A 26,629-nucleotide genomic window follows, 5' to 3' on the forward strand; every position below is an offset into this window, starting at 1 on the left:
GCAGGTCTGGGAGACGCAGGCTTACCCGAGTCTCCTGCAGTGAATGCACATTGTCTGGTGCAGGGGAAAAATGCCAGACTGGGGGACCTAGCAGCATTCAAGACAACAGTGGTGCACCTTGTCTGAGAGGGTTATTTAATGCTTCTGGCACCTGTACTTACAGCCACCCCCTCTTTTTCTCCTTTACAGGTTTAGAATTTATTTGGCATGTATAATTGTTATTTTGATCCTATAGCTACAAACAATAGGCAGCATGTCATTTCTTGATCATTTTGCATTCTTCTTGGGTTTTACTACAGACTTAACCCTTTGGAATCGGAGCTCTAACAGCACCTAACAGGTTTTGTAGCGTTCACAAACACCACAGGCATTTGCTTTCAAGGGCCGTAATGTCTTCTGCTGTAAAATGACATTGCCTTAAGAGCCACTAACTGCTTCTATTCACATGTTTACTCCAACCAGTACATGAAACTGATTCAGCACATCAGCTGAGAGGAATAAAACACATTCCAAATACTGCGGCAGCAATTCAGATACATTTTGCAGGCAAGAGTGGCAAAACTTCTCAGGTAAAGGGCTTCTTTTGGAACTAAACCTTGCGACCAGCGAACAGCAGGTACTCACGTAGGAGAACGCAGTCACAAATGAGCGTGCTGGATGCAAGTTAATATAACTCAACTCTTTTCCTACTCAGTTTCACGTTTATCTCCCTGCTGTAAACCTACAACAGGAAGAGCTGGAATATCTCAGATGTTACCAAAAGGTACCAGGTGAGAGCTTGGTATGTATTGCCAACTGAGATGACATCTTCCAGGTCAACATACAGCCTGTTTATTAAGTTATTATTATTTAATTTAAAAAAAAAAGAAAGAAAGAAAGAAAGAGAAAGGACTCATTGAAAGGTTTTCTGACTAGTTTTGGATATGCAGGCTGTGCTGGCATTATCAGCCAAGGCACAAATTTGAGATAAATCCCTTCTAGGAATTCTAATCATAAACATTACCACAACTGAAGTGTCATTTCCTCAAAGGATCATTTACTAAACTCTTCTTGTTTACCACTTCTTTGGCATCACAGAAATAGCTTGCACAAAATCAGGGAGTGGCACTGCACGTTATAAAGAAAAGCACTATCCACCAGAGTGATTACTTGTAAAAGTAGTTGGACTTGATGATCCCTATGGGTCTCTTCCAAATCAAGATATTTTATGACTCTAGCATTTTAATAAAAATCCCATTTAAATATTTTATGGATACGAGTTTCTAAGCAGTACAAAATAAGTGTATTTAAATGAGCAATTGAAATATGTCCTTGGAAACCAAGAAAATATAAGTTCAACTGACTTTACCAGGACCTTATGCATGTTACTGTGATAGACAGGCGTAAGACAAAACATTACCTCATCTTGCACAATCACTTCAGTATTCTATTGTGATCAGAAATTACATGAGATGTATTAAAAATACTGAAAATCAGAAATGTATTCTTTCTCATTTCTGCCAACACAAATGGTATTCTGAGCTAGGGATAGATGATACTTTCCCTGACTGGGATACACAGTCTTTATACTTCTAAGAACAGTTGCCATCTACAGAACATCTGCAGCTAAATAAGAATTTACCACCCCTGAACTTCCATGCCCTGGTGCTTTCACAGCAACAAATAAAAGCAGAAATAAGATAAACAGAGGAGAGAAATGCCTTCTGCAGAAGCTGAGTGACCTGAAATACTTTCTTACACATGCAGTTCTGAATTTGAGATAAAGGCAGAAAACAACAAAAATAGTTGCTTTCTACCTTTGAAGAACTCTGGGGATTCAACCCAGCAGTTAACCTAACAAGTCGTATGTGTCAAGTCTTACTGTTGCAATTATGGATAAAATGAATACCATGGACAAATGAGGAACTCATGAGTGAGCTCAGATGCAGAAGGTAAAAAAAGAAAAGCAAACTGGGTCTTCTACCTTGGAGAAATGCAGAAGCACTGCTTGGGCATGCAACAGTGGAGTCAGAATAGTCAGGGGTCAGCTGGTGCTGGACCCAGTGAGTTGCAAATGCTTTTGTGAGCATATCAGCAGCTCAGGACAACTAAGGGAACTGTGAGGCTGTTGCTCAGTGGGGCAAGACACTTGGTGACTAGGGGCATGGAAAAGGAAGAGAAATTACTTACTTGCCTCACTTCTTACTAGTAAAATCTGCTTTCAGGCTTCTCATTTCCATAAGCATATTAGAAAAGTCTGCAGAAGCATACCATCACCTACAGTAGACAGAGCACTTAAGCCCTCTGCACACAGACAGTCCATGAGAGCAGATGATGCATCTCCAGTGGTGCTGAGATAGCTGGTTGATGTTCCTGTGAGTTGGCTATTGCCTTCCAAAACTCAAATCAGTCAAGGGGGTTTGTACAATTGGGAAAAAAAGACAAATACTACACCCATCTTGAAGAAGAGCAAGAAGGAAGATCTGAAAAACTACAGCTGCTTGGATACACCTCAGTCCCTGGGAAATTTATAAAGCAAACTATCCTGGAAGCTGTTTCCAGGCACATAAAGGACAAGGGAGATGTTGTCAACAGCTAATAAGGATGTTCCAGATAATGGCTGATGAACCTAATTGCCAGACTTGTAGACAAGCTGGCAGAAAGGGAAGTTGTAAGTTGTGACTATGGGCAAAGTTTTGAAATGATCTGCTGTAGATTCGTCATAGCCGCATCAGTGGAATATGGGCTGCACTCTCGGCAGATTAGTGGATGATACTGAATTGGAGGAGTAGGCTGCTATTCACAGGGACCTTCACAGCATGGAGAAACAGGCTGCCAAGAACATCATGAAGTTCAGAACAGCAATTGCAAAGTCCTGTATTTGGACTGGAACAGCGCCCTGCAGCAGTACAGGCTGAGTCTGAGTAGCCAGAAAGCTGGTTTGCAAAAAAAGTCCAGGGGTGCCGGTGGACAAGTAAAAAACAGGTCAGCAATGCCTCTGTGCAGTAAAAATGGACAGTCACACGCTGTGCAAGGATGCAAGGGAACTGATATTCCCTTTCCACTCAGCACTGGTGAGATTGCATCTGGAACCCAGTGTCCAGTTCTGGGCTCCCAAGTACAAGAAGGACATTCCCACACCAGAAAAAAGTCCAGTGCAGGGCTGTCAAGGTGGGCAGGAAGCCCATGGTGTGTGAGGAAGGAGAGGCTGAAGGAACTCAGTGTGCCAAACTCTGAGAACAGTAGGTAAAGGAGAGATTTACTGCTTTCTTGCCTAAAGGGAAGGTGTAGGGAAAGCAACTCTTGTAGGAAAGTTTTGGGTTGTGTTTTTAAAATCTACGAAGGTGGTCAAACACTATGTCTGCTTGCCCTGATGTCCTGCAGACTGGTTTTCCACACAAATTGATCAGATTCTAACATCAAAACTACAAAGTACATCAGTACACAGAGCAGAGATCTCAACAGAGTGCTACTGTGAATTGTTTTGTCGCTAGCATAGTAGAGCCCCACGTTAACACAACAAGGAATCATCTGGAAGAATATTAATCTCCTGAGTACAGAAGGACATCAGTGATCATCAAATGCAATTTGTCTAGACTAGAATACTATGATAATTAGGATTATAATCAATGAAATATTCACTCAGCCAGGTGCAAAGAAGTTATACATAACATTTCCTTTGTTAATTCATTGACACGAAACCTAAGATTTATTTATCTGTGCATCGGTTTTCTTTGCTAAGGAAAGACAGGAACACTGAAATTACCTGTATCAGGGAAGTTTGAGAGTTTTAATCTACAAAATGCATTTCCTAGTTAGAAATTAAGGCAAAACATACTAATTCAAACAATAAACAGCAGACCTTGTTGAGACGTGCAAGCATTTGCCTCACAAAGCTAGGACTGACTTGCATAACTCCTTGCATCTTCTGGCTGCAGTTGTAGTTAATGGAAGTACATTCTTCCATATTGACTACTATATAGGACATAATGATTTTTCACCTACATTTTAGCATAGATTTTAGCAAGATTCATAGGGTCTAAGCAGAAAGTGCTGGACTGATTTGTTATGGTCAGAACTGCTTTCAAGTTGATGTATTTCTGAACTGGGAAAACAATTTTTAAAGCAGTCCATGCAACGTAGTAAACAAAGCAGCACCAAAGCAGAGAGAGAAACAGAGAAGTCAGTGTGCAGCAGACTGGATGAAATCACTCCTGATTTAAGAGGTTTGTAGCTTTTCAATACAGAAGTAATCTCACATTGACAAGCAGTGGAAACACTTCTGCTGTGCTAGGAACTGATGAACTTGACTGGTAAAGCTCTCATTCATCACAGAAAAATATTAAAAAATGCCTGTGTTCCTATTGTAAACAATTATCACACGATGGCAATATTAGTTCCAACTTAAGACCAGAACTTCTGGACTCCATCTTCCTATTAAGTATGTGCTATCCCGCCATTGATCTCACCACTCTAACAAGTCAATTTTTTCCACTGCTGGCAATACAGTAAAGTCAACAATTTTGGCTTTCTATGCATTTCAGCAGGCAACTATCAGGCTGAGAGAATCCCTTTCTGTTCCACCTCAAAGCAAGACCTTGAAAAAGATTCTGCAAGCAACAGAGGATCCTGTCTCTGCACAGCTTCTTGTACCATCCCATCCAATGGCCTCCTCTCGGGACTCAGCTCTACTGATGCTTGTTAATGGCCACCAATGCAGACATCAGAAGTGAATCGTTGGACAGTCACTTTCTCATGCTGACACTGAGCAGTGGTGGAAACTGCTGTAGAAAACTGCAGCCAACCCTTCTAAGGGCAGTTTTACAAGAATTTCTAACAGGTCAGATCCAAAAAGAACAGAATGCACTTGAAATAAACCAAGCTGATGGAATACTTAATTCTTGTTACTTTTGCTTTCTCTGCACCAATCACAGGGGAAAAAAAAAGAAAAAACAAAACAAAACAAAACAAACACAACCAGATTTATACCAAACAGAAAAAAAAGAAAAAAAAGGAAAAAAAAAATAGACAAAACCCTGTTATTGACCACTTACAATTAAATTTTGGACTATATTAAAAAAAAGAGAGAGAGACGTAATTAAAAAGCATCTGTTTCAAATGAAAAATCCTGAAATGAAAAGTCTAGAATTTGCTTTCAACACTTGCAAAACTAAGTGAATCAGTTGGTCCTAAATCACTACTAACATACAGAAGTGTTTAAACACCTGGAATATTTACACAAAGGCCCACACATAACAAAGTTCAAGACTCACAAAACAAACTATTTTGTAAAGCAGTTATCAGTTCTTGTCCTTCCACAGTAATAGCCATGGATGCTTCTTAAGTTTGACCAAAATAAATACATTTGAGGCATCAGACATCTTCACAAGGATGCAAAAGACAGAGCTACACTGAAAGCCCTATAATGCAAAAGAAAGTTCAGACTGCATTAAGAGTTCACATGAGAAGCAGTGAGACAGACACAAAACCCTCATTTCTGTTTCAGTCGTAAAGCTAACTGACTAGTTAACAGCACAAGCTTTCCAAATTTATCAATGTAATTCAGTTCTATTTCTCTTTTCTGTTTTTGTTTGCTCAGGCTGTTTTTTGGAGAAGACAAATACAGATCTCACGAACCACAAGGAACAGAGCTTGGGAAAGATTCAGAAACAGAGACAGAAGAGTGAAAAAGTGAAAACCTTTATGGGTTGCTATTTTTTTTTTTTTTTTAAGAGGAGGAGGTGAAGGGACTTAATGAACGACCCAGTGAAACCGTGTGGTTTGGGATTAAAGAACAGTGTCTGTCCCAGTGCACATCTGAGCTGTAACAGCTCACGTTCAGAAGATGCACTCCTTGCAAACAGTCCCAAAGTACGTACTTCAGAAATCACAAATAAGCCATAATACGATTTAAGACATTAATGCCGTTTAAAAGTGGAAAAAAAACAGCAAACGCTCCTGAGCAACCAATAGAAGGTTATCAGGAAAAACAAATGAATAAACACTAGCTGTAGTAAATCAGCTGCTCATTCTTTCTCACGTTGCATTTTATTTATAACAGTTCAAGCACAAGTCAGTAGCTGCCCTCCATTCCTGCACAGCCTCAGGGATGCAGACTGTTCAGTTGTAAATGCTCACCCGAATCAACACCATAATGTCATTTATTAGGCGTTTACACAATAGCATCAGCTTCAGTAAAACACCTAAAAAATTAGCAAGTCGATTTAAAGGGAAAAACGACTCCCCATTAAATCCTATTCAGATCTGCTACTTCTCACCAGGCCAAAGCATACATACATCTCCTCCCGGGCAGGCTTGCTCTTTGTAATGTTAAAAGAACGATTTAAAAGGATTGCGGGTGAAAAATGTGGGTGACATTTAAATATTGTTGAGGAGGGGGATGGGGCTCATTTGGTGTTATCGAAACATCTTCAGTTTACAGTTTCATTGCTGTAAATAAGAAATGGAAGAATACTGCCTGCTGCACTACAAAGACCGGGACAAAAAGACAGCATGAAGCTTTCTCCTGGAGAGCAGGCTACAAAATCTGAGGAAACACCATACGGTGCTCTGGTGTATGGAATTTAGTAATTTTTGTTCTGTATTTCAAAGTATTCCAAGACCTTTCATAGCCCTCCATATCTTGTCCACCTCATCTGAAGGTGGAGGGTAGTATGTCCGCCCTTTCGATTATTTGCAGCATACACCCTGTTAAGATTCAACAAAGATGTTTTTAACCCTTCTGCAGTCTGTGTGTGTGGTTGTGTGTGTGTATCAGTCTAACATTAAATACAACTTTATTTCTAGATATTTATGCATATATATGTGAGAACAGTAACGGAGAAAGCAGAAGAGTAGAGTTTGCACCATACAGTCACAGAAGTGTATTTTTACAGTATTACTCGTGGAAATGTGTTTCTAAAATAGCAAGGGGGAGTCTGCTGTAGGAGTTTACTTTCACACTGGGCTCACACCATCCATATTTCCTCACTAGTTATTCTGCTATAATTAATTCCCATCACCAGATTAACAATGGCAAAGTTAATTAAGTTAATTTAGCTGGGAAAGTTGCTGAATCAAACACAGAAAAGCAAAAGCACAGCTCCACAACTGTAAGCTCTCTGTAATGAAAGCAGATGAAAAATAACTATCTTTACACCAGGCAGAGTATCAGGAAACATAAACTAATCCTTAATCAACAATACTTACAGCCAGATCTGCTGAAAAGAGGAAAGAAATTTTAGTAAGATTCACAATGGCCACATACTTAAATCACAAGGTAGTGTCTCCCCTTAATCAGGAGCAAAAAATGAAGATATAATACCACATAATAAACAATGAAAAAGAAGTACAACTATGTTCATTCTCAAAAGTTTTTAAGAACAATGAAATAATCTTCTGATCTGAAATATTCACAATTTGCTTTTCATTTACGTATAAAAAAAGGTACCTTGTAGAGACCAAAGAAGCCTAAGTCCCGTAGTACAGTGAGGGCACTAACACGAGGGCCAGTAGTAATTTCTCCAGCCACCTGTAGTCGAATCTTGACAATTTCTAGTGGATTGGTAAAGATCACTTGAGAACCTCCAGCCTGAAATTAAAAGTAAAAGGCAGTATGTTAACTCGTTAAATTATTTGCAACATATGTCCTGCTACATATAAGAGAATATGTTTTTAATCTTGCTGCCGTCAGTTCAGCCATTAGCAGATGTGAATTTTAATATTAGTTAATAAGCTGCAGCTCCCAAGGCAAGAAATCTACCCCATGTGAGATGAATGGTCAGGAAACAGAAAGGAAGCAGGTCAGCCACTGCAGGACACTGCGGTACATCAAACACTCTGCCTCAACTCCTGCTGCAAGAACGTATTCACCAACATCAATTCACAAAATACTGACAAGCCAAGAGCATCATAAAGCAAGTAACAGAGCAAAAGAGTAACCAAGCAAAGAAATTGAGAAGATCACGCTGGTACTTTGTGAAAACATACTACTGAGGAGTAGAAGTCTGGCAGAAGCTTATTCAATTTTGGCACAAGTTCACAAAACAAAGAATGCATGGATTCCAGAAACCAGAACTGCAGATATCTTTTCCTCTTCTAAAGCCCCACTGAAATACTAGCTTCAGAGTCACTAAATGCTGCTTGATTCAAGAGTCTGAGCTCCACATCATTACTTGTGCACCAAGTAACAAAGGTCTAAAGCCTGAAGGATTCCATTCATCAGAACTGCTTAAGTGTCGGTCTGTATTTGTTGGTAAGGTACCACTGAACTCATCTTGTGAGCTAGTCAGATTTAAAACACAGTGGTAGCAAGCACTTTAGACTGCGCCAGTTCTATTGAAATTCATCTCATTCACAACAGGTGACACGAGGCATTACCATTTTGGCACACCAACAGATCCCAAGCTTAAATTTGAAACGAGAAAAAAAGGTTACATGACACAAGCTAAGTGAATTTAGAAATACTCATTTGAGCTCCATTTGGCCAAAATTCAACAGCGCCATTCCAACTTCTGTTAATTTCTTAATTACACAGCCCAGCAGCTACGCTCTTTTCGAGGCTCTGAAACGACAGACTATGCAAAGGACAACCCTCCCCACAACAAAACAATTTTTTTTCTAGAAGGCAATGACTAAAATAAATTGTATTTAAAAGCACTTCCATCTAGCCATGTCTACTATGTAAACATTATGTGCACATCTTTTTTAAATTATCCAAATGTTAAAAGAATTAATCATAGCTCAGATCAGCTATCATTCAAAATAAAAAATAGGCACAGTAATATGGTTTAAATAATGTGCTGAAGAAATGGCAAATCGCACGAACAACTATTCTTGTCTACCACTTAGACTGAGCATACACAGTGTGGTTACAAATTAAAGTCTTTACATAACCCCCCAAATATCCCAAATGTTTCCTATTTTGACCAGAAAAAGCATGCTCTTGTGTAACTCAACTGGTTTTGACTTTCAAATTGGCATAATTTAATTTAACTGCATTTACCAAACCAGAATCCTGGTACATATAAAATTGCTATTCCTATTGCCATCAGAAATCAGGATGATAAATTATTTGGCACGTACTCTGATTTCAGGTTTGCACTTAAAACATATTAAGTTAGCACTCAAAAAAAAAAAAAAAAAAAAAAGGAAAAAGAAAAGACATTCTCTTTTATTTGCGTACTCATCTAGCAAAGTCTCAAAATCAAAGCAAACACTGGATGGGTCTTTCTGATGAATTATAAATTCCTATGTGACAAACAGTTTGGTTTATTATTACAAACATTAAGTGTTCCCACACTGCCATCACACATTTTTCATTCTTAAAATGATAAAATCCCAATTGCAAGGTGCTAATATTCATTTGCAAGTTTGCTAGAATCATCCTCTAAAACACATTAATTTTAAAACTCATATTAACTGCTCTATGTTAGCACAAATAAACTGCTTTCTCTCAGTGTGATATTCTTGCATTACATTGTAGCATGACTCCATGGGAAGTGTTTCTTTAATTTTCACTACAGGAAAACCATATCAATACTCACAAGATGACAACAAAATTAAGTTTAATTGATGATTATTAATGTACCAAAACATTGAGTAATTTAAAAATCTATAAAATGTTTATAAGTGAATGCCATATTTAGAGAAAGGAAACTGAAACAGACCTGTTTTTAATAGAGAATAAAGGCAAATAATTTCTGAATTCTAACGAGTGGGAAGTATTTAAAGTGCTAGCACATACAAATGCTTACATTTGCACGTCCAGCCTGGCTGTGGCAATACTTGGGAGTGTTACATGTTTGTGGCTCTGGGTAAATCACACAAGACTCCCTCTGTTTCAGCTTGCTATCTGAAAAATGGGGATGCTATTACTTACCCACCTCATACAATCAGGCTCACTGTATTCAAATATTTAAAGCACTGAGACCTGTACGCACCAGGCATTACCAAAAACACTAAAACAGCTGATGTGAATTCTACTGGTTTTGTTGCCCAAGCAGTTCCTCTAACAAAAGACATAGGAAATTTCCATTGAAGTCCTTCTTCAAAACCATTTAGGTACGACTCCAGAACTCTTTGCACAACCTTTGTCATTCTCTGAATTTGATGGAAGATACACACCAAACATCAAATGATGAGTAATTGAAGGTGATAAGCCAGACAATACCTGACAGAAGGTCTTGGTAGGACCTATTGTAGTGGGTCTCAGCAGTACCCCACCACCTGCCTACCCTGCGATGGAAACGAAGGATGGTTTGATATCAGCCAGTGCACAGGCACTTCCAGTGGTAACAAGTACAGTCACCTCGTGGGGAGCTTTTATCACCCTGTTATTTAATCATCCGTGCAGGCAACTGCAGCTCCCTATTCTCAAAAGGGAGGGGAAGCAAACTGGAGATGGCTACTATATTGTCTAATGAAATGATTTCTTGCTTGTCTAGTACCGGTAACTCCTATTGCGTTATTCATCATCACAGTATGCAAGTGTCTCATAAATATTAATGGCTATTTCCTCCCAGTGCTCCTGTAAGGGAAGCACAAAGGCTCTAGTTTTACAAGAAGGGGATTTGAGGTAAGGAGGTTAATTGTATGCCCTGTGTGTGTGTCTCCCAAGCTCAAACAAGCAACTAGTAACAGTCTCCAGATACCCTGATCTCTAAATCAGTAGCTTGAATCACAATAGCATTGTTTCTGTCTTCTGAGTTTTTACATAGTGAATGTAATGAAAGAATCTCATTATTTATTTATTCGTTTATTTATTTATTTTCCCTCTTCAAGGTGCTGGTATAAACTGTTGTGGAAAAGACATACAAAACATGATCAGTGTTATCAGCCTGCTCATTTTATTTGGCAAAAAGTTGAAGAACATTAACTTCTTGTTTGGCACCTTTCATAGTTAAAAGTGCACCTCATTTAAAAATTATTGTAAAATATGTTCCCAAAGGTAAGAACTTGGAAACTATTTTCTTGGCCAGAATAAACACAGTTTAAGCTCAGGTTGCTCAAACCTAATGATTTCTCCATTAAGTGTCATAAAAATCATGATGGGATAACTTTTATAAACTCTTGAGTATAGATAGTTAGCAGTAACATCAATTTTTTTTACACTGAATACCCTCAACTCTGAATTCTTTATCTCCTCTTCCAATCATATTTCTTTTTTAAATAAATAAATGATCTGATTGGAAAAGCACATTTACTACTTTCCAGTTATTATGATGTGATTAAATAAAAACGAGAACGTTGGCTCATTTATAGGAGTGAATACCAAGAGCTTAATTATCTGAAAGGTCCCACAAAGGGCTCATATAATTCTGAAAGTATTTCTCATTTGACCTAATCACAAGCACTTACGGTTTTGTATGATATAAAGCAAGAAAATCAATACCTGCACCATCCATGAACTCCTCATGCACAGATCACTACAAATCGGCATGCCTACAAAATGCTTATTGTGTTTTAACACAAGGAGGGCTAGATGTGCACATGTGAATTTTTTTATTTTTTTTTTCTCCCCACTTTTGCAGTTGTTCAACTCTGCACTTGGTATATCACCCAGCACCTCTCGATGGCGGTATAGCCTTGTACAGTCATACAGTAATGCCTATCACATTCCTCCCTCTTCTTTCCTATTTTATAGAACAGCAGGGAGAAGCAGAAATAGTTGTGGTATTTTTTTTTCTGTCGATGGAGAAATACAATCCATTCTGTACAAAAAAAAATTTAATAACAGCTGCTAGCTTAACACTACTCCAGTTTAAGAAGTTGGAATGTTTTCTATTTCTTCACGTATTCAAATAATCTTGTAATAAACTTTACTGGCAAATAAACAGATTTTCACATCCTTCATTACAATAAGGCAAGGAATCCTAGTTCTTTTTCATCTAAGTGCATTCTGTGCCCTTATGAGACTAGATAAGAAAAGAGTACACCAGACCTAACTCTCCAAAGGCTTTCAAATCTGCATTTGAAAGCTTCAGTGTACATTCTGAAAAGAATACAGCTTGTAATTCACAAAGAAAATTCTGTATTTTCCATCCCAAAAGAAAGTATTAGGTTGTGATTCTTCTCTTTTCATCACTATTGATCATCAGCTCTTCCAGCACCTCTAATTAACCTTATTTACTAGCTTCAAGCCATTAGGTTTTTCCTGTTTTCAGCTAAGAGCGTTTAGGGTTATCCTAGATTTTCTGTACCTAACTCGTCACATATCAGCTTCTAAGCTTATGGATAAATAAAAGGATTACTACTGCTATTAGAGTGTTAATATTTCCAACAATATCACCCAGGGACAGCAATTATGGCAATTAATGGCAACCATTAAAATACATAAGCACAGTATTATGCAATTATCCAGAGTCAGCGTCTGCAAAAGAAATTGTCTGCAATGCTTTGCTTACTCATTTGATTTACAAGACAACCACGTGGTACAAGATTCAAAATTGGTAGTCAACTACGTACCATATTCAGTCATATGGGCTACTGCACTCAGTCCCAGGATATTACTCCTTGCCACCTGTTTCCCTGTGCATTTGCTAGTGTATACTAATCCTAATTTAAGTCAAAGCTCTGAAAGTACTAAGCATTGTACAAACTTTTTTTTGTAAAAAGTAAACAATATAAATCTAAAATGTACTAAAAGGATTGAAGAATGGAAGTATCACCACCCTCACTGTACAAGAGGCAAGTAATGCACATAAATATTAAATGATGTACCACAAAATCACATGTAGAAGAGCAATCCCATCAGAAGAACAAGATTTACAGAGTGCCACCATAGGGCTCCAAACTACCTGTGAGAGTCTTGGTGTTCATATGCCCTAAGGTCACAAAAGTGTGAGACGAATTGTGTTGAGTGGCTGCATATGTGGTTTCACTATGCAGTTCAGTGTTACCAGAAGAGATGCCGAGTAACAGACAGCTGTCCAAAGTGACTGTTTTTCTTATATATTTCAAAGGTGAAAACCTTAATTATGTGGCACTCTGTGTCAAGGGTAAATCACACTGGGTTCTCAAAAGGTTGGTTCTGTGTTACATTTCTTCAGATAAAGCCAGGCTTCAAAAACCCAGACAAGCCATCTTGTGCTATTTTGTGTCCTCTCATCTGCAGCCCTATCTATACAGAGTTCTGATAATGCTCTTTAGCAATGGGAGTTCATATAGTAAATACCTTTTCTTCAGATCATGAGGAGATTTCCTCAGCCCTCAATCATCTGCTTTTCACTACCCAGACCAGGATAGCACAGAAACAGCTTTCATGCTGCTCAGGCAGAACTGTGTTTTTCCCCAGCTAATCTTTGTCTTCCCAGGACAGACTTCTCTTGGCCTGGCTGAGGTCTAAGCTTGGACTGCACAAACAGCAAATAGAGCTGTAATCACCAAGTCTTGTTAATGGCCACATGTACATAAAATGCAAAGCAAGCCCCTTCAAATATTCACTTAAAATGCTCATAAATAGGATTGCAATTAGCCTGAACAGAAGTGCATCCCTGCTACTGCTTCATATAGATAAGCAAAATTCAGATACAACTTGTGAGAATTTCCAGAAATAGCTTATTAACAACCTGCCTACACAGAAACTAACAGGAGCATGGTTTCTTCATAAGCACAGACCAACTCTGCTCAGGGGAAAAAAAAAAAAAAATTGCAGATTCTATATTTTCTATGTTATAGGTAATTCAGTTCTTAGAAGCCTAGCCAAAAAAAATCAAAGTGGAGCCTTCTTGATTGGCATTATAAAAGCAATTAAGCTACAGACCTGTCAAATATGTTAACATTTGGCTCTGTCTGCTCTACTTGTCTATTTTGACTAGTTGTGGAATCATTTAATGATTTACAGACCTTTCAAGTCTTACAGCATGGTAGCTATATTAAAATTGTGACCCATTATTTCTTGGTCACATCATAAATTACTGTGACATCATAAATATCTTCCTTTTTCTCACAGAAAGCTAGACTTTAATTCCCAATTTAGTTTGAGGTTTTCTTTCTTTCTTTCTTTCTTTTTTTTTTTTTTTTTAACCTGCACAGTTAAACACTACAATATTTTACTGCTTTTAAAAGAGGTGATTACAGGAGAAATGAATGCCTCATAAAATACAATTATCAAAACAATAATGTTTTAAGCTAAAATGCATCTCCATGTAAACTTTTGGTCAATACTTCTAATACAGGAAAAAAAGAAAAAAAAAAGGAAAATATGTGGTATACTTCTTGTAAAAAATGGTCTTTTTAGTGGATAGAACTGAGCTGTTCTGCAATCTGACAGATATCAACACAAACCTACAAATTCCATCTAGTTTAAGAGTTTGTACAAATCCACTTCCATCCTTCATCCTGGTCCCTCTCTATTTTTATTTTCTTGAGGAAGAAGGGAAGTGAAAAGGAAGAGGAAGGGGGAAGGGAAAGAGGAAAGTACCTCTATTTTGTAATGGGAAAATAATCTTAGAAGAAAAATAAAATTAAATGAACTAATCTAAAAGGAAAATTCAGTGGAGTGAAATCACGTTCCATGCCACTTCTGACTGTTTTCAGGAAAAGCCAGTTTAAGCAGGTATGACTGGGGAAAAGATTCAGTAAAACTATTTTTAAAACATCCAAACCTGCAAGGAAATGTGGGGTGAGGTCACAGAAAAGCAGGAACCCTACACCAGGAACATTCCCACCCTTTGGTAAAAACCTCTTGGAAGGGTTATCGTGTTACCATAGGCTGCCTTCCCCAGCTTCACTGTAAGGCTCTAAAATAAAAATTAGCTGAAATTTAACTGCAGACACTTAAAACAGAGCAGTGTTGAAACAGAATGGGTTTGCAAAAGTGAAGTTATATTTAAGCCCATATTGAACTGCTCTATTTTTTTTTTTTTCAACCAGAAGTTTAACATCAGTCAGAACCAGTATGCTACAAACAACTGCAATTAGTAGCTTAGAGAAGAAAAGCGTACGTTTCAATATCTAATGAATTACACTATACTCAGTGTATTTTGTTCCATTACATTAATTAAATATACTTGAAATCTAATTCATTATTTAACAAAATAAATTCCATGTAGTAAGTTTTAATTTTCATCAAGAAAAAGAATAGTTTTTGGAGCCCTTTGAACCTTTCCATAGGCAAGAAATGTGACCGTTGGGCTTTTATACGTGTATGTACAACTGCCCTTTAAAGTGAAATGGAACTTATGGTCTCTGGCTACAGGGAGAATGGACTTCTTAGAGTAAATCTGCTAAGAATACAAGAAACATATGCCATTTGCTTTCAAAGCTAATATGAGCAATCATAAAGAAGACCATTATTACTTAACCATCTCAATAAAGTATACCAAAACTGGTCTCTGCAATAGCAGTTTGTAATCCTTTTTTTCAGATATACATACAGAGATTCCGCCCCCCTGCCTCCTTAACGCTCAGTTTCATTTTTATCCATAGCTCAGAGTCCCTTGCCAAATCGAAGAGAATTTTGTCAGATTTAGGTTTCTGAATAATGAAAAAAATGATTGATACCTTCAGACACAACTTAGCAATGTCTGAATTTCTGTAAGTGATCTGAGAATCACGGTCCATCTCTCTGCCTCTAGTAAAATTCGACAGAGAAAAACGCAGCTCAGATGTAGACTTATCTTTATTACTCTCTGAAACATAAAACAAATGCTGTGAATAGCTTAATAAAACTACTTGCACTGGACTGGTTATGCTACACAATTCATCTGGAATTTCACATCATATTCCTTTATAAAAATCAGTTCTGGACAGGTTTTTGCTCTTTCTAGATGAACCCCATCTTAATCATATCTAATTTTTATGTTCCATGGCAGAGTTGAGGTTGCCCAAGCAGATCCATTATGTTTCAACTTTATTGTGATTGCTATAAAGTCTCTAGAAATATGCCTATAATTGCCTTGACAGCTTAAATAAAAGCAGATCTGTACGGGGTCTGTAATTGTACTGTGCTACAGGACTTAAACTGGCTAATAGTGAGTGCACACTGAGCAGCTGGGAAGAAAAAGACTGTGCACTTGGAAAGAGGAGGGAGAGTAGGAGGAAAGGTTACAAAGCAAAATGTTTTTCCCTTTTCTTGTATAACATCAGGCCTCTGACTTACCTCTATAATTGTACTGCTATATGCAGACAAGTCCACATATACTGAAAAGCTGTTTCTTTTCAGCCGTGCTACAGTACTTCCTCCATCTTTCTTAATATTTTGTGTGTATTTTCTAAGCACTCTGTTTTGAATCTTCACATTTCTTCCACTGACAATTCCAGAGACAAACCATATTTTTCAGTTAAATGTGGAACTGCTTCATATTTATGGAAATAAGTAAAATTATTGTTTCATCTGAAAGCTTAGCAGTAACTAAGTGGCAGCAGTTAAAAAAACCCAAAATAATCTCTGTGCCACTTCTAAAGAGCTTTTAATCTGCTAATATAACCCCAAAATAGGAATAATAATCAGCACTGTATTAAAAAAAAAATCAGTTTGTTTTTAATGACATTTTTCAGGAAATTAGGTTTAAAAGAAGCAAGTAATAAAAAATCAGTAGGAGTGGTGATTATTCTTTACTTCAATATATAAATTAAAGATCATGGAAAACAAAGACTTATATAAACTACAAGATTATTGTCACTGTAAATGAAGAGATTTCAAGCTGAATTTAGTGATTCCTCAAACTCATCCTTTTTCCTGAAGGGAAGTTACAGCCAGTATCAGCTGAAATCAAACCTAACATATTTTTGCACATTTTCTTTTGAGAAGGCCAAGTCAGATTTGTAGTTTAGATGCTTAGCAGATCATAGCTCTATAATATCATTATGCTACATCTTAGTACTGGAGCTCTTCACTATTCTAGTAATGGTAAGAGCTATATAGGATTTGGATGAGTCCTAACTACACAGCAAAGGCCTGCGTTCATGGTAGGTGTCAGGCACTGAGCAAATCTTTCCATATATTTTCACAGGTAGCAAACAGTAGAGTCACTAAGACAAATTCCTACACTGAAGATGGAAATTTTGAAGCAACTATTTACACAGAAATCCTCCTTAAGATTCTGTATAAAAACACCAGGGTTGTATTTTTAATTGTATTCTTGGAGGTCTCAAAAAAAAAAAAACATTCAGACAATCTATCACTTTCATCTTCACATAATAAGCTAAGAAACACACTGCTTACTGAACTAAGTGCCACCAGGTCACAGAGTAAAAGATCTATTTTCTTCTTTTCTTCTTTTTTTTTTTTTTTTCCAGCAGAGAAAACAGTTTACAAAACAGAAAAAGACTTGTTCAATGAAACAATCAGCTTTAGTTACAAGTGCAAAAGTCAGCCATGTGTACTAATTCTCAGTAATTATGATGCAAAGCGAGCTCCTTAGGGACTTAAAAGTCAACGCCTGGCAATGGTTGGACGAACAGCAGAGTGGAGCTGCTCAGGTGATACTGACCCCTTCAAAGCCCTTTGTGTTACTGAACAGCCAGAAACACCCAAGAATCTGCTTGGTCCTCCCTTTCTTAGGTATTAATGCTGTAACGAACTCGTGGGGCTGGTATTTAAAGCACTGAAATCTACCACGATTTCCAGCACAAAACCCTCGCATAAGCAATGAATGGGCTCCAGGGAAATACAAGCACGGAGAAAGGAAAATGTAATCTCAGTGTTTGTAACACAATCACAGCTGAAAACTAAATGTGGAGAGTGGAAAGGTGGTAGGGCAGGTTTCTTTTCATACAACACCTCTTAGCTGGCTGCCCCTTTTTAGACTGTAACACATCATACTCTCCACTCTCCTTGCCTCCCTTATAAAGGATTGCTACGCTTTCAAACGAGGTAAAATCCAAGACCAAAAATTTTCAAAAGCATTCAGCGATGTCTTTGCTGCTTCCACTGAAAGCACAAGTTTCACACGAACTGAAACTGGGACAAAAGTTTGGGCCAGTCCAACATTCGAACTTGAAGGAGAGACCTGCCTTTGGCATTTCACATTTTATGCATATGTTTATATCATGAAAGGAAAACCCATCTCTTTTCCTCGAAAAGCTAGGCACCACTTGTAATGACAGTCTGTGTTACTAGGCTGAATTCGGTTTAAAATTACAAAAAAACAAAGACCACCTGCAGCTGAGACAAGTTGCAACCTATCTGCCTGGCACCAGACTATGCCCTTAAGTTAAAAGGAGCACTTCACAGTTAAAAGGAAACTCAGGGCATTCTGCCACCGCACGTCTGCTGCTAGAACCTCATGCAGCATCCCGTTCTTCATATGTGTTTTGAATTCCAAATGCAACGAGCCAACAGTTACAGCACGTTTAAAATACATCTCAAGCCACCTATCTCTGAAAGCAGATCCCTGGTTTATGATGAACTGCTGGCAAAAAGCTTGCCGGTGAATGACAGGTCTCTGTAAAGAGTGCTTTTTCTACTGCATTAAAAAATTCACAGCAGTCTGTAAAAATAAAAACTCCAGAATACATGACATTTTAAATGAAAATTTTGCTGAGTTTCTATGGCTGCTATGTTCATAAGATGTTTTATTAGTGTAAGGGGCAAATACTTTTTACTCTGCAAGTAGTTTATTGCATTTTCCCTTCACTTACAGCATGCTTTCTATTTAGGACTTCAGAGCCCCACATTCTTCTCCCCCCCCCCCTTCTTTTTTTTTTCTCCCCTGAATGCTACTAGAGTTACAGAACAAGGGGATCCTACCTGGCAGTCTACAACAGGTCAGTGATCAAACAGGGCGCAGTGAGACAGCAGCCAAATCCTGCCCCATCTCCTGAGAACTACAGAAAGCCAGAGCTTCTCAGCCCATGAGGCATCAAGCCACTGCACCCCAGGCTGAGATAATCCCTAGTATGCTCCCTATGAGCACACACAGAATGGATCTCTGCACCGACTGAGGCTGAGATGCACGAATTTGTTTTTAAGTTGCTGCTCAATGCAGTTTTCAACACGGGTAGAAGCTGCTTGAAAATGTGACCTCATCTGTCTTATGACAGCAGAAACAAAGATAGATTGAAAATATACCACCATTGCTATGCCCTGGTGATCAAAGCCAGTTTAAATAAACACTGTTCTTTATCTGGAAAGTGCACTGGTCTCTGAATAACGATTCCTTTTACTTAACGTATTTACATTTGCTAGAACAAAATCAATACACCAGGTAAAGTAAGCTGTAACATGAACAGACAGAACTAGACCAAAATGTGAAGTATAATCATTTACCCAGGAATATACCACTTGTTCATTAAGATACCACTCACTGCAAGGAAAACAATCTTAAAAACACAGTGGATTTTAAGTGCAGCCTACATTCAGGAACGCATTATGTACTGAGTTAACATTAGACAGCCTACGTCTGCTGTGAACTCAAGGAAGCATGAGTAGTTTTTGCCATTTCAAACAGCCAGTATTGCTGCAAAAAGTGAAAATTAGTGGGCGCAATAACACATCAAGAAAGAAGTGACGTGGCAGAGTGGGTGCCACAAAGTAGTAGCTAATTATTAATTTCTGGAAAGGTTAGCATGAATCCTCTTTAGGCCATAAGCTACAGCCAACACTCACAAAGACAGATTCTGTATTAAGGAAACAAACTAAGCTGTGAGAATTATACAGCGCAGTTACAGGCATGATGCACAGATACATTTACCCTTTCATCAAGAGTGGCTGGCCTATCTAGGAAAGAACTGAGATGCTCTAGTAGAGTCTGCTCTTGAACCGGATCTGTGGTTAAACAGAAGCCTTAGTCCACATAGGTCATCTTACACACCATACTTTCATGTAGCTCAAATTAAGGAAATTAAAGATACTTACACAGCCACCAGCAAGAATTTCTGCAGCCAGTGGGACGGAGCCATCTTTACTCATAAACTTATCTCTCACAAAATCATTAACCTTAAAAAACAAACATTGATGAAAGCCAATAAATCACAAGGTTGGGGAAAATGCTCTTTTTTTGCAACTAAAAATGCAAATACATCCATGCAGTTAAAAGATACTAAACAAATCTTAGATTTTATATGATATATTAAAATTGACTATTATTTTCTTCCCAACAAAGATTTGCAACATTCAGTTTTGAATCATCGGAGAAAAATGGTAACAATTGGTAATTAAATAAAATAATAATTATCAAAACTTAGCGATAAACTCATTTAAGATTTTAAAATATTCACAACATTTGCAAATTGAAGTATAGTTCTAAACAAATATCAGAACGTTCAGTAATAAGTTTTAATGCAATAGTAATTCACTTAACAGCAGTAAGTATCTTTCACGTTTTAAAATGCATTTTACTAGCTTTTGTGAATAACCATTGTATTAAGATCGGCCTATAATGAGAATTCTTCAGTGTTTTCAAATCATTCAAGAAATAACAAAATTACAGAAGACAGACATTTAGGAAAAAAGGCACGCAAACAAGTTCCTTTTTTATCAACACTTCACTCCATGTTCAAATTATCTCCTGTAGTGCAAAAATTAAACATACAGGAACTACGTGAAGAAACAGAAACAAAAGCCCTCCAATCTCAATAAATAATTACTCATTCTTGCTAAGAGGTGAAACCAAAGCCCTGCACTAGTTACAAACAAGCAGACAGATGAAGAAGTTGAATAAGCTTGTTATATTTTGGAGCCAATCCAAAAATAAGTTTTCAGTGAGATTCTTAAAATACGCTTAGAAACATGTGACTTGCATGCCACTTGCAGCATTCACAAGTGAGATATAAACAGTTGCTTTGTGCAATTAAGTTTCTATCAAGCAAAAACGATGGAATGCACTTTATCAACTAGCTGACACATAAAGAATAAAAATCCTTAACAAGCTAACTGTAATTAGATGGACTTTAAAATGTGAGGAAGTGCAAGAATAATCCATTTGCAAACTTACAGTAAGTTTTATGGCCTTCTCTGGTGCTACTCCTAATAGCTGTGGTAACAGACCTGCAAGGTAGAGAAAGAGAATTCAGTGCATCAGTAACTTGGTATTAACTAAACAAATCAACAAATGTATGTAGAGATCACCACCTAGAAGCGGGCAATTTTTACAGCAATTTTGTGTTATTATATTTAATGAGAGTACTTAAACATTCCATTTTGAGAACAAACTCTGCGCTACCACTTCAAGTCACAGTAACTTCCTACATATACTGTAGTTACTTTAGCTTTCTTAAATCCGTGATATTAGCTCACGTTACACTTAAGCACCAACACAGATCTGCCAACTATGTTTCAGTATCTGTCCTACGCTTACATTTATTTTCTGCATCTCCACACGAAAATGCGTGAAGACTTTCTAATAAATTCTGGAAGATACAAGCTATACCTTTTTCAAAAATCATGACCGCAGAACTTTTTTTTCTGGCAACAAAAACAATGGCGTTAGAAGGTAGAACCCAAGGGGACAGGAATCAAAATAATGTAAAACATTTGACCATGCACAACTGCATTCCTGAGCATACTGCCCAGCTAACTCACCAGTTCATAGAACAAATTATGCTACCTTCTTCCCAGGTATGGAATTTATTTTGTTGGAAGTGATGCAGTATAGAACTGAAAGCAAGAACCTAACTTCTCATTTCTCTTGCCTGAAGTGAACAGACAGTATCTTGTTTGGGCTACACAACCTCAAAACACACAGAGCTTTGCAAATAAGCCTGGGGCTAGAACAGTGTTGCAAGCGTTGCCAAGGGCACTCTTCAAATCACACAGGCTAGATGCAGACCCCATTGCTTTAGAATCCTAGACAGCACCTCTGGGTACTTTCTACAGAGTCTGACATTTACAGTTCTCCAAATATGTTGGAGAAAGAGACAACAACTAACATCCCACTTCCAAGAGCTCACTTGCAGAAAAGCATTTCCCCAAAGAGCTAAAAATCAGAATAAGAAAGAGATAAATGAACACGCAATGTTGTATTCTTCCATCCTGGTACCATTTATCAGCTGTATTGGCTATCAGTGATAATCTTAGCAAGTAAAAGATGGCAGAGGATAGCACCGTTTGGCTTGTGGTAGCCAAAAAGTCAGTCGTGTTTATAAACTAATGCCTTTAAAATTTTGCATTAGCAGTACTGGGATTTTTGTTTTTAAATTGTTGGAAAGAATGATTGATTTCTGGTATACGCATACACCTACAATTTATCCGAGATTCGTGGAAAACCATGATTGTAAGGCTAAGTACTTGAACAAAAGAATGCAGTAGTACTAAGTTTGTGTACAGTTCCTCAAAATAAGAGATTTTGCTTTACATTTCACAATTTGAATTTCTGAGTCAGTTTTAGCTGCATTAGGTGACTTCACTGAAAAAAACATTAAGTCAAAATTGTGTAATTAAATGTTACATTTTCTGCAGCACTACGAATAAAAGACTAGGATATACATTGTACAGGATATCTTTACAGCTTTAACTTTATGCAGACCAAATTATCTTTGTAAATCTTATATTAATCTAAATTTACATCTGTAGGACTTACGTGGCTTTATACAGACATTTTGTCTAATGAATTTATATCTTCAGTGATTAAAAAGATGCTTTTGCCAGCTGCATAGGGAGGAAGAGGGACTCTGCTTGCTTCTATACCTATGTAACAAAGCTATTTCAGAGTGGTACATTTGTGGTCCAATTATCCTAACTAAATTCTTGTTATTATTTACCCTTTTGACGGGAGCTCTGAAACACTGTTGAAAGAGTTCAGAGCATGATAAAGATGGTAAGTTTTGGAAGAAGGAAAGCATATCAAGCGACACACATGAAAACACTATTTTTCTCTTGGGGTTATCTTCACGTGCTGGGGATTTTTCAGTATTACTATGCATTAACAGCTCAGCAATATGACACATGCACAGATGTAGGACAGGGTTAGAATTATCTGACAGTGTCTTGAAGAATGTATGCTTTTATTACAGAATAACATTTTGCACATAGGCAGCCTGCTAGTATAGTATACAGCAAACAGATTATACAACCCATTTTCATATATCCAAAACTCTTGTGTAGCAATTACCACACACTACTTCATATCTGACACATCATCACACAGTGACTCTCTGGAAAGGTGAAGTTATGCGTGAGACAGAACATCAGAAACTGCATTCAGAGTTTGCAAGATCGTACAAGTTACTTTTTGAAAACAGCCTAAATACAGCCAAACAATACACACACAAAAGCTCATCCAACCCATTTGTGGTGACGGTACTGAGCAGAAATCTTACTTGGCCAAAGCATTCTTCAGTCTTCTAACAGTGAAACTTCAGTTTCACACTGTGTAATGGATGAGATTTTCCCATCACGTTAGAAAAACCCACTGTATGAAGGAGCTTCTCAGTGTAGGTTAAATATTTGAAACTATTTTGGCACGCAGTGTAGAAGTGTGAACGGAATAATGCCAAATTTTCCTATTACAGGATTCGTACAAGAAATTAGGCAATTAATTTCCAGTTGACATTTAAACACAGTTTAATGAGACTGCAAACTAGGTTTTTCTTTCAGGAATATTTTGTGCTGTGACAAAACATTACAATATTTGCTTGCACTTCCATTCTACACAAATGGTACTTCACTGCAAATTCCAAAGGAAAGTATTGCCACGGTCTTGTATTACTTCCATGAAAGTCCATCAATAATAATTAAATTGGATGATGAATGAATGAATGAATGAATTTTAAAATCTAAGATTAGAAGGCATCTGTAGTCAGTGCAGTGTTAGAAGCACCATCTGAAGAAATGAAACTAACACATTTCTCAATAGCTAATAACCATAGATAACAGAGTCTTCTACAGCCCTTTTCTCAGTCTCTAGGTAAAGTGCATTAACTAACATGCATGACTACTGAACAATTCAGTGAGCTGCATTTTATTGGTACTTAAATTTCCCATAGAAATTCCATCTAGAGTAGATGAAATAATCTCTTAATCTCACTGGTTCAGACTGTTAAACATTCTGTGACTCATTAGGGTGAACATGCAATTAAAATATTATTAAGAAATATAAATGATTTCATCAATTGGAAGAGATGTTGACTGATCAGAGATTCCAATCCTTTCTTATATTTGCATGTATATAAATACCTGTGAATTTCGGAGTACATATTCCAGATACAAGTGTAACCACAACATTAAATTATAGATATCTAAGGTGAGAATTGTTTTAAGCCATGCTAAGAAAGAGACAGACAAAAATTTTATCTCAGGAAAAAAAAAAAAGTGCCTAACAACACAGCATTCAAGTAGTAGATACTAAAAAATTAAAGACCCTACGGAGGTTTGTATCATATTTCCTTTTAAAATTGAAGCATCTTCTCAGTAGAAGTGGGTTGGTTATCCTTAGAATTCCATGCTCTCTTTACATCCACAAGATGGTGTAATTTATCCTTATCTGAGACAGTGGTTTAGAACATGGTGGTTTTGCCCTTTTCAAGTTTGGAATAAAATAGCAATATAAGGAAATACATCAGTTCACTTTATTGGATGGAACTACGCATCTTGTATTAAAAATATCCTTTGAAATGGCTCAGTTCAGAGAAGGATTTGTAACTCCTGCTTGCTTTCTTGCAGTGTGGTATGGCAAACAGACCACCACTACAAATCTTTACATGTTTTTTGTTGTTCTAAAATAAAGGTCTTGCATTACTGTTCTGTTAAGCAGTAGGAGAATTCTATCAGATACTGCTCCCTTCTCCAGCAGGATAAAAAAAAATAGAAAGTAACACCATGTAAGAAAGAGTACCAGTGAGCAGCAAGAGTGGTTTACTAGTTTGTCTTACCCAGCAAAACATTTAAGACCAGAATTAGATGACTCTTACCTTAACTTTACTGCATGACATTGGGTAAATACACTGATCTATCTATAAAATGTTTCTTTTAAATTTTCTTGCCCTTTCAAGCTTAATTGGAAACCTTCGTTCTGTACTTGCCTGCTCAACCTTCCCCAGTGTGATCTCCTCAAAAATCATGCAATGGAAATCAGGCAATTATGGGAATGCACAGAGAACGTGTCACATCTCTTAAGGCTCCTTCACCACTTTACTCTTTTAAAAGAGAAGTTAAATCAGGCTGCCCTGTAGGTAGCGAATGTGCACAAATGCAGGTCTCAGCTTCTGAAATGGTGTTCTTTTCTATTGCACAATTTCTCCTATATAATCCAGAAATGAGATTATTGCCCAAGGTTTAGAAGTTCAGCTGTACCAAACTGGTACTTGGTCTGGGATTTCACTATTCAGTACTCCTGAGAAGACTGAAAAGTAGTAAAGGGCACAGAGAATGGAAAGATCAGCAATGCAGATGGAAACTTCAAAAGTTGACTGAATTTGGCAATGAAAAATCATTTTAAAAATGTGACAAACAAATGGAGTCAAAATCCACATTTTGACATTTCTGATTTTTTTTTCCAGGCAAAAAGTCACTATACCTCAGAATTTATATATGACAGGAGTGAAGACTTGTGGAATTCTACATGTTTATTCTTTCAAGATAATGGAACATGGAATACATTTGCAGGGAATATATTCTGTTCTTTTGCTGTATTTTTTTTCTTTTATGATCACGACTGCTATAAACCCTTACAAAATAGAAACCCTGTCAATACTCCTTATTAAATTACTAAGCCTACTAAAAAAAACTGCCTTAATCACATTTAATAGTAACAGACTCTTCCTGTTTCCAGTTGTGCTAAAATAATCACAAAGTTTGTATTTCAAGTAGAAGCCAACTTACAGCAACTGAGATCATACGTCATAGAGTGTCAGTGCACCACAAGACATACTTTTAGTGTTGTTTTACACTTTGTCTTGTAAAACTGTTAGTGTTTTTTGTTGTTGTTACTGTTGCTTTTCAGGTACATGCAGCTTTGTCAGACCCTAATACATTTTACTGACATCTTCCACTCCTCATTCCTGACTCAACTGTTTTTAGAAATTTGTTTTCTTTATTATATACATCTTATTTTCAAAAGCCTAAAAGGAGTTTTTAAGCTAGATTGCTAAAAATGAAATAAATAATGCAAATTTCAAATCCACCCCAACAAACATCACAGATGGGAGAGAAACATCTTCAATAATTCAGATAGTAGAAGTATAAGTCAATTTATCTCTTTGACAGAGAAGAACTAGTCTTATGAAGTAGTTAATGATTCTTTTAACTACCTCTGACTTACATCATTGATGTCATAATTGTGACAAGGGGAAAATTAAAACAAACAAACAAACAACAAAAAAACAACAGTCATCTGACTGTAGGTACTTATTTAAAATGTCCAAAATGAGAATGATTTAGACCTCAGACAGAGCAAGTGAGCTTTCAGAACTTTGTCCATTTACAATAGAGGGAGAATGGAACAATTAATTTCACAGCTTGGGAGTAATGGTTACATATAGTAAGCTAAGTTGATCCCAGCTCATCTCTCTGGCTGACTCAACACTGACAAGCTTGGAAGAGGTATACATAAAACTTCATCAATTTCCAATGATCAGTGAAGCACATGGAAATGGTTTGGAGAGACCTGATTTGTCATATAAAATATCAAAAAGGAGATCTAGTTAATAACAAGGGACTATATTTTCTCTACAGATGCTTTTAATAGAAAGACAATAGATGAGAAAGGACATTAAAACAAAAACAAACAGAGGATGATTTGTCTTAACTTTTTACCAAACAAAATTTTCT

At 37.2% G+C, this 26,629-nt stretch overlaps 1 protein-coding gene across 3 annotated transcripts in view; it reads right to left on the bottom strand.

Moving 5' to 3' along the window:
- SLC25A13 (solute carrier family 25 member 13) overlaps window positions 1-26,629 on the bottom strand; it is a 92,806-nt gene that overhangs the window by 9,376 nt on the left and 56,801 nt on the right. For all 3 annotated transcript variants that reach the window (XM_048952222.1, XM_048952221.1, XM_048952220.1), the window contains 3 exons: window positions 20,859-20,911; window positions 19,781-19,861; window positions 7,430-7,570 (listed from right to left, as the gene is read on the bottom strand). In XM_048952222.1, the coding sequence (XP_048808179.1) occupies window positions 7,430-7,570; window positions 19,781-19,861; window positions 20,859-20,911 (275 nt within the window). The remainder of the gene's footprint in view (window positions 1-7,429; window positions 7,571-19,780; window positions 19,862-20,858; window positions 20,912-26,629) is intronic.

The sequence above is a fragment of the Lagopus muta genome, chromosome 7, assembly GCF_023343835.1.
Source record: "Lagopus muta isolate bLagMut1 chromosome 7, bLagMut1 primary, whole genome shotgun sequence".
Taxonomy (NCBI): domain Eukaryota; kingdom Metazoa; phylum Chordata; class Aves; order Galliformes; family Phasianidae; genus Lagopus; species Lagopus muta.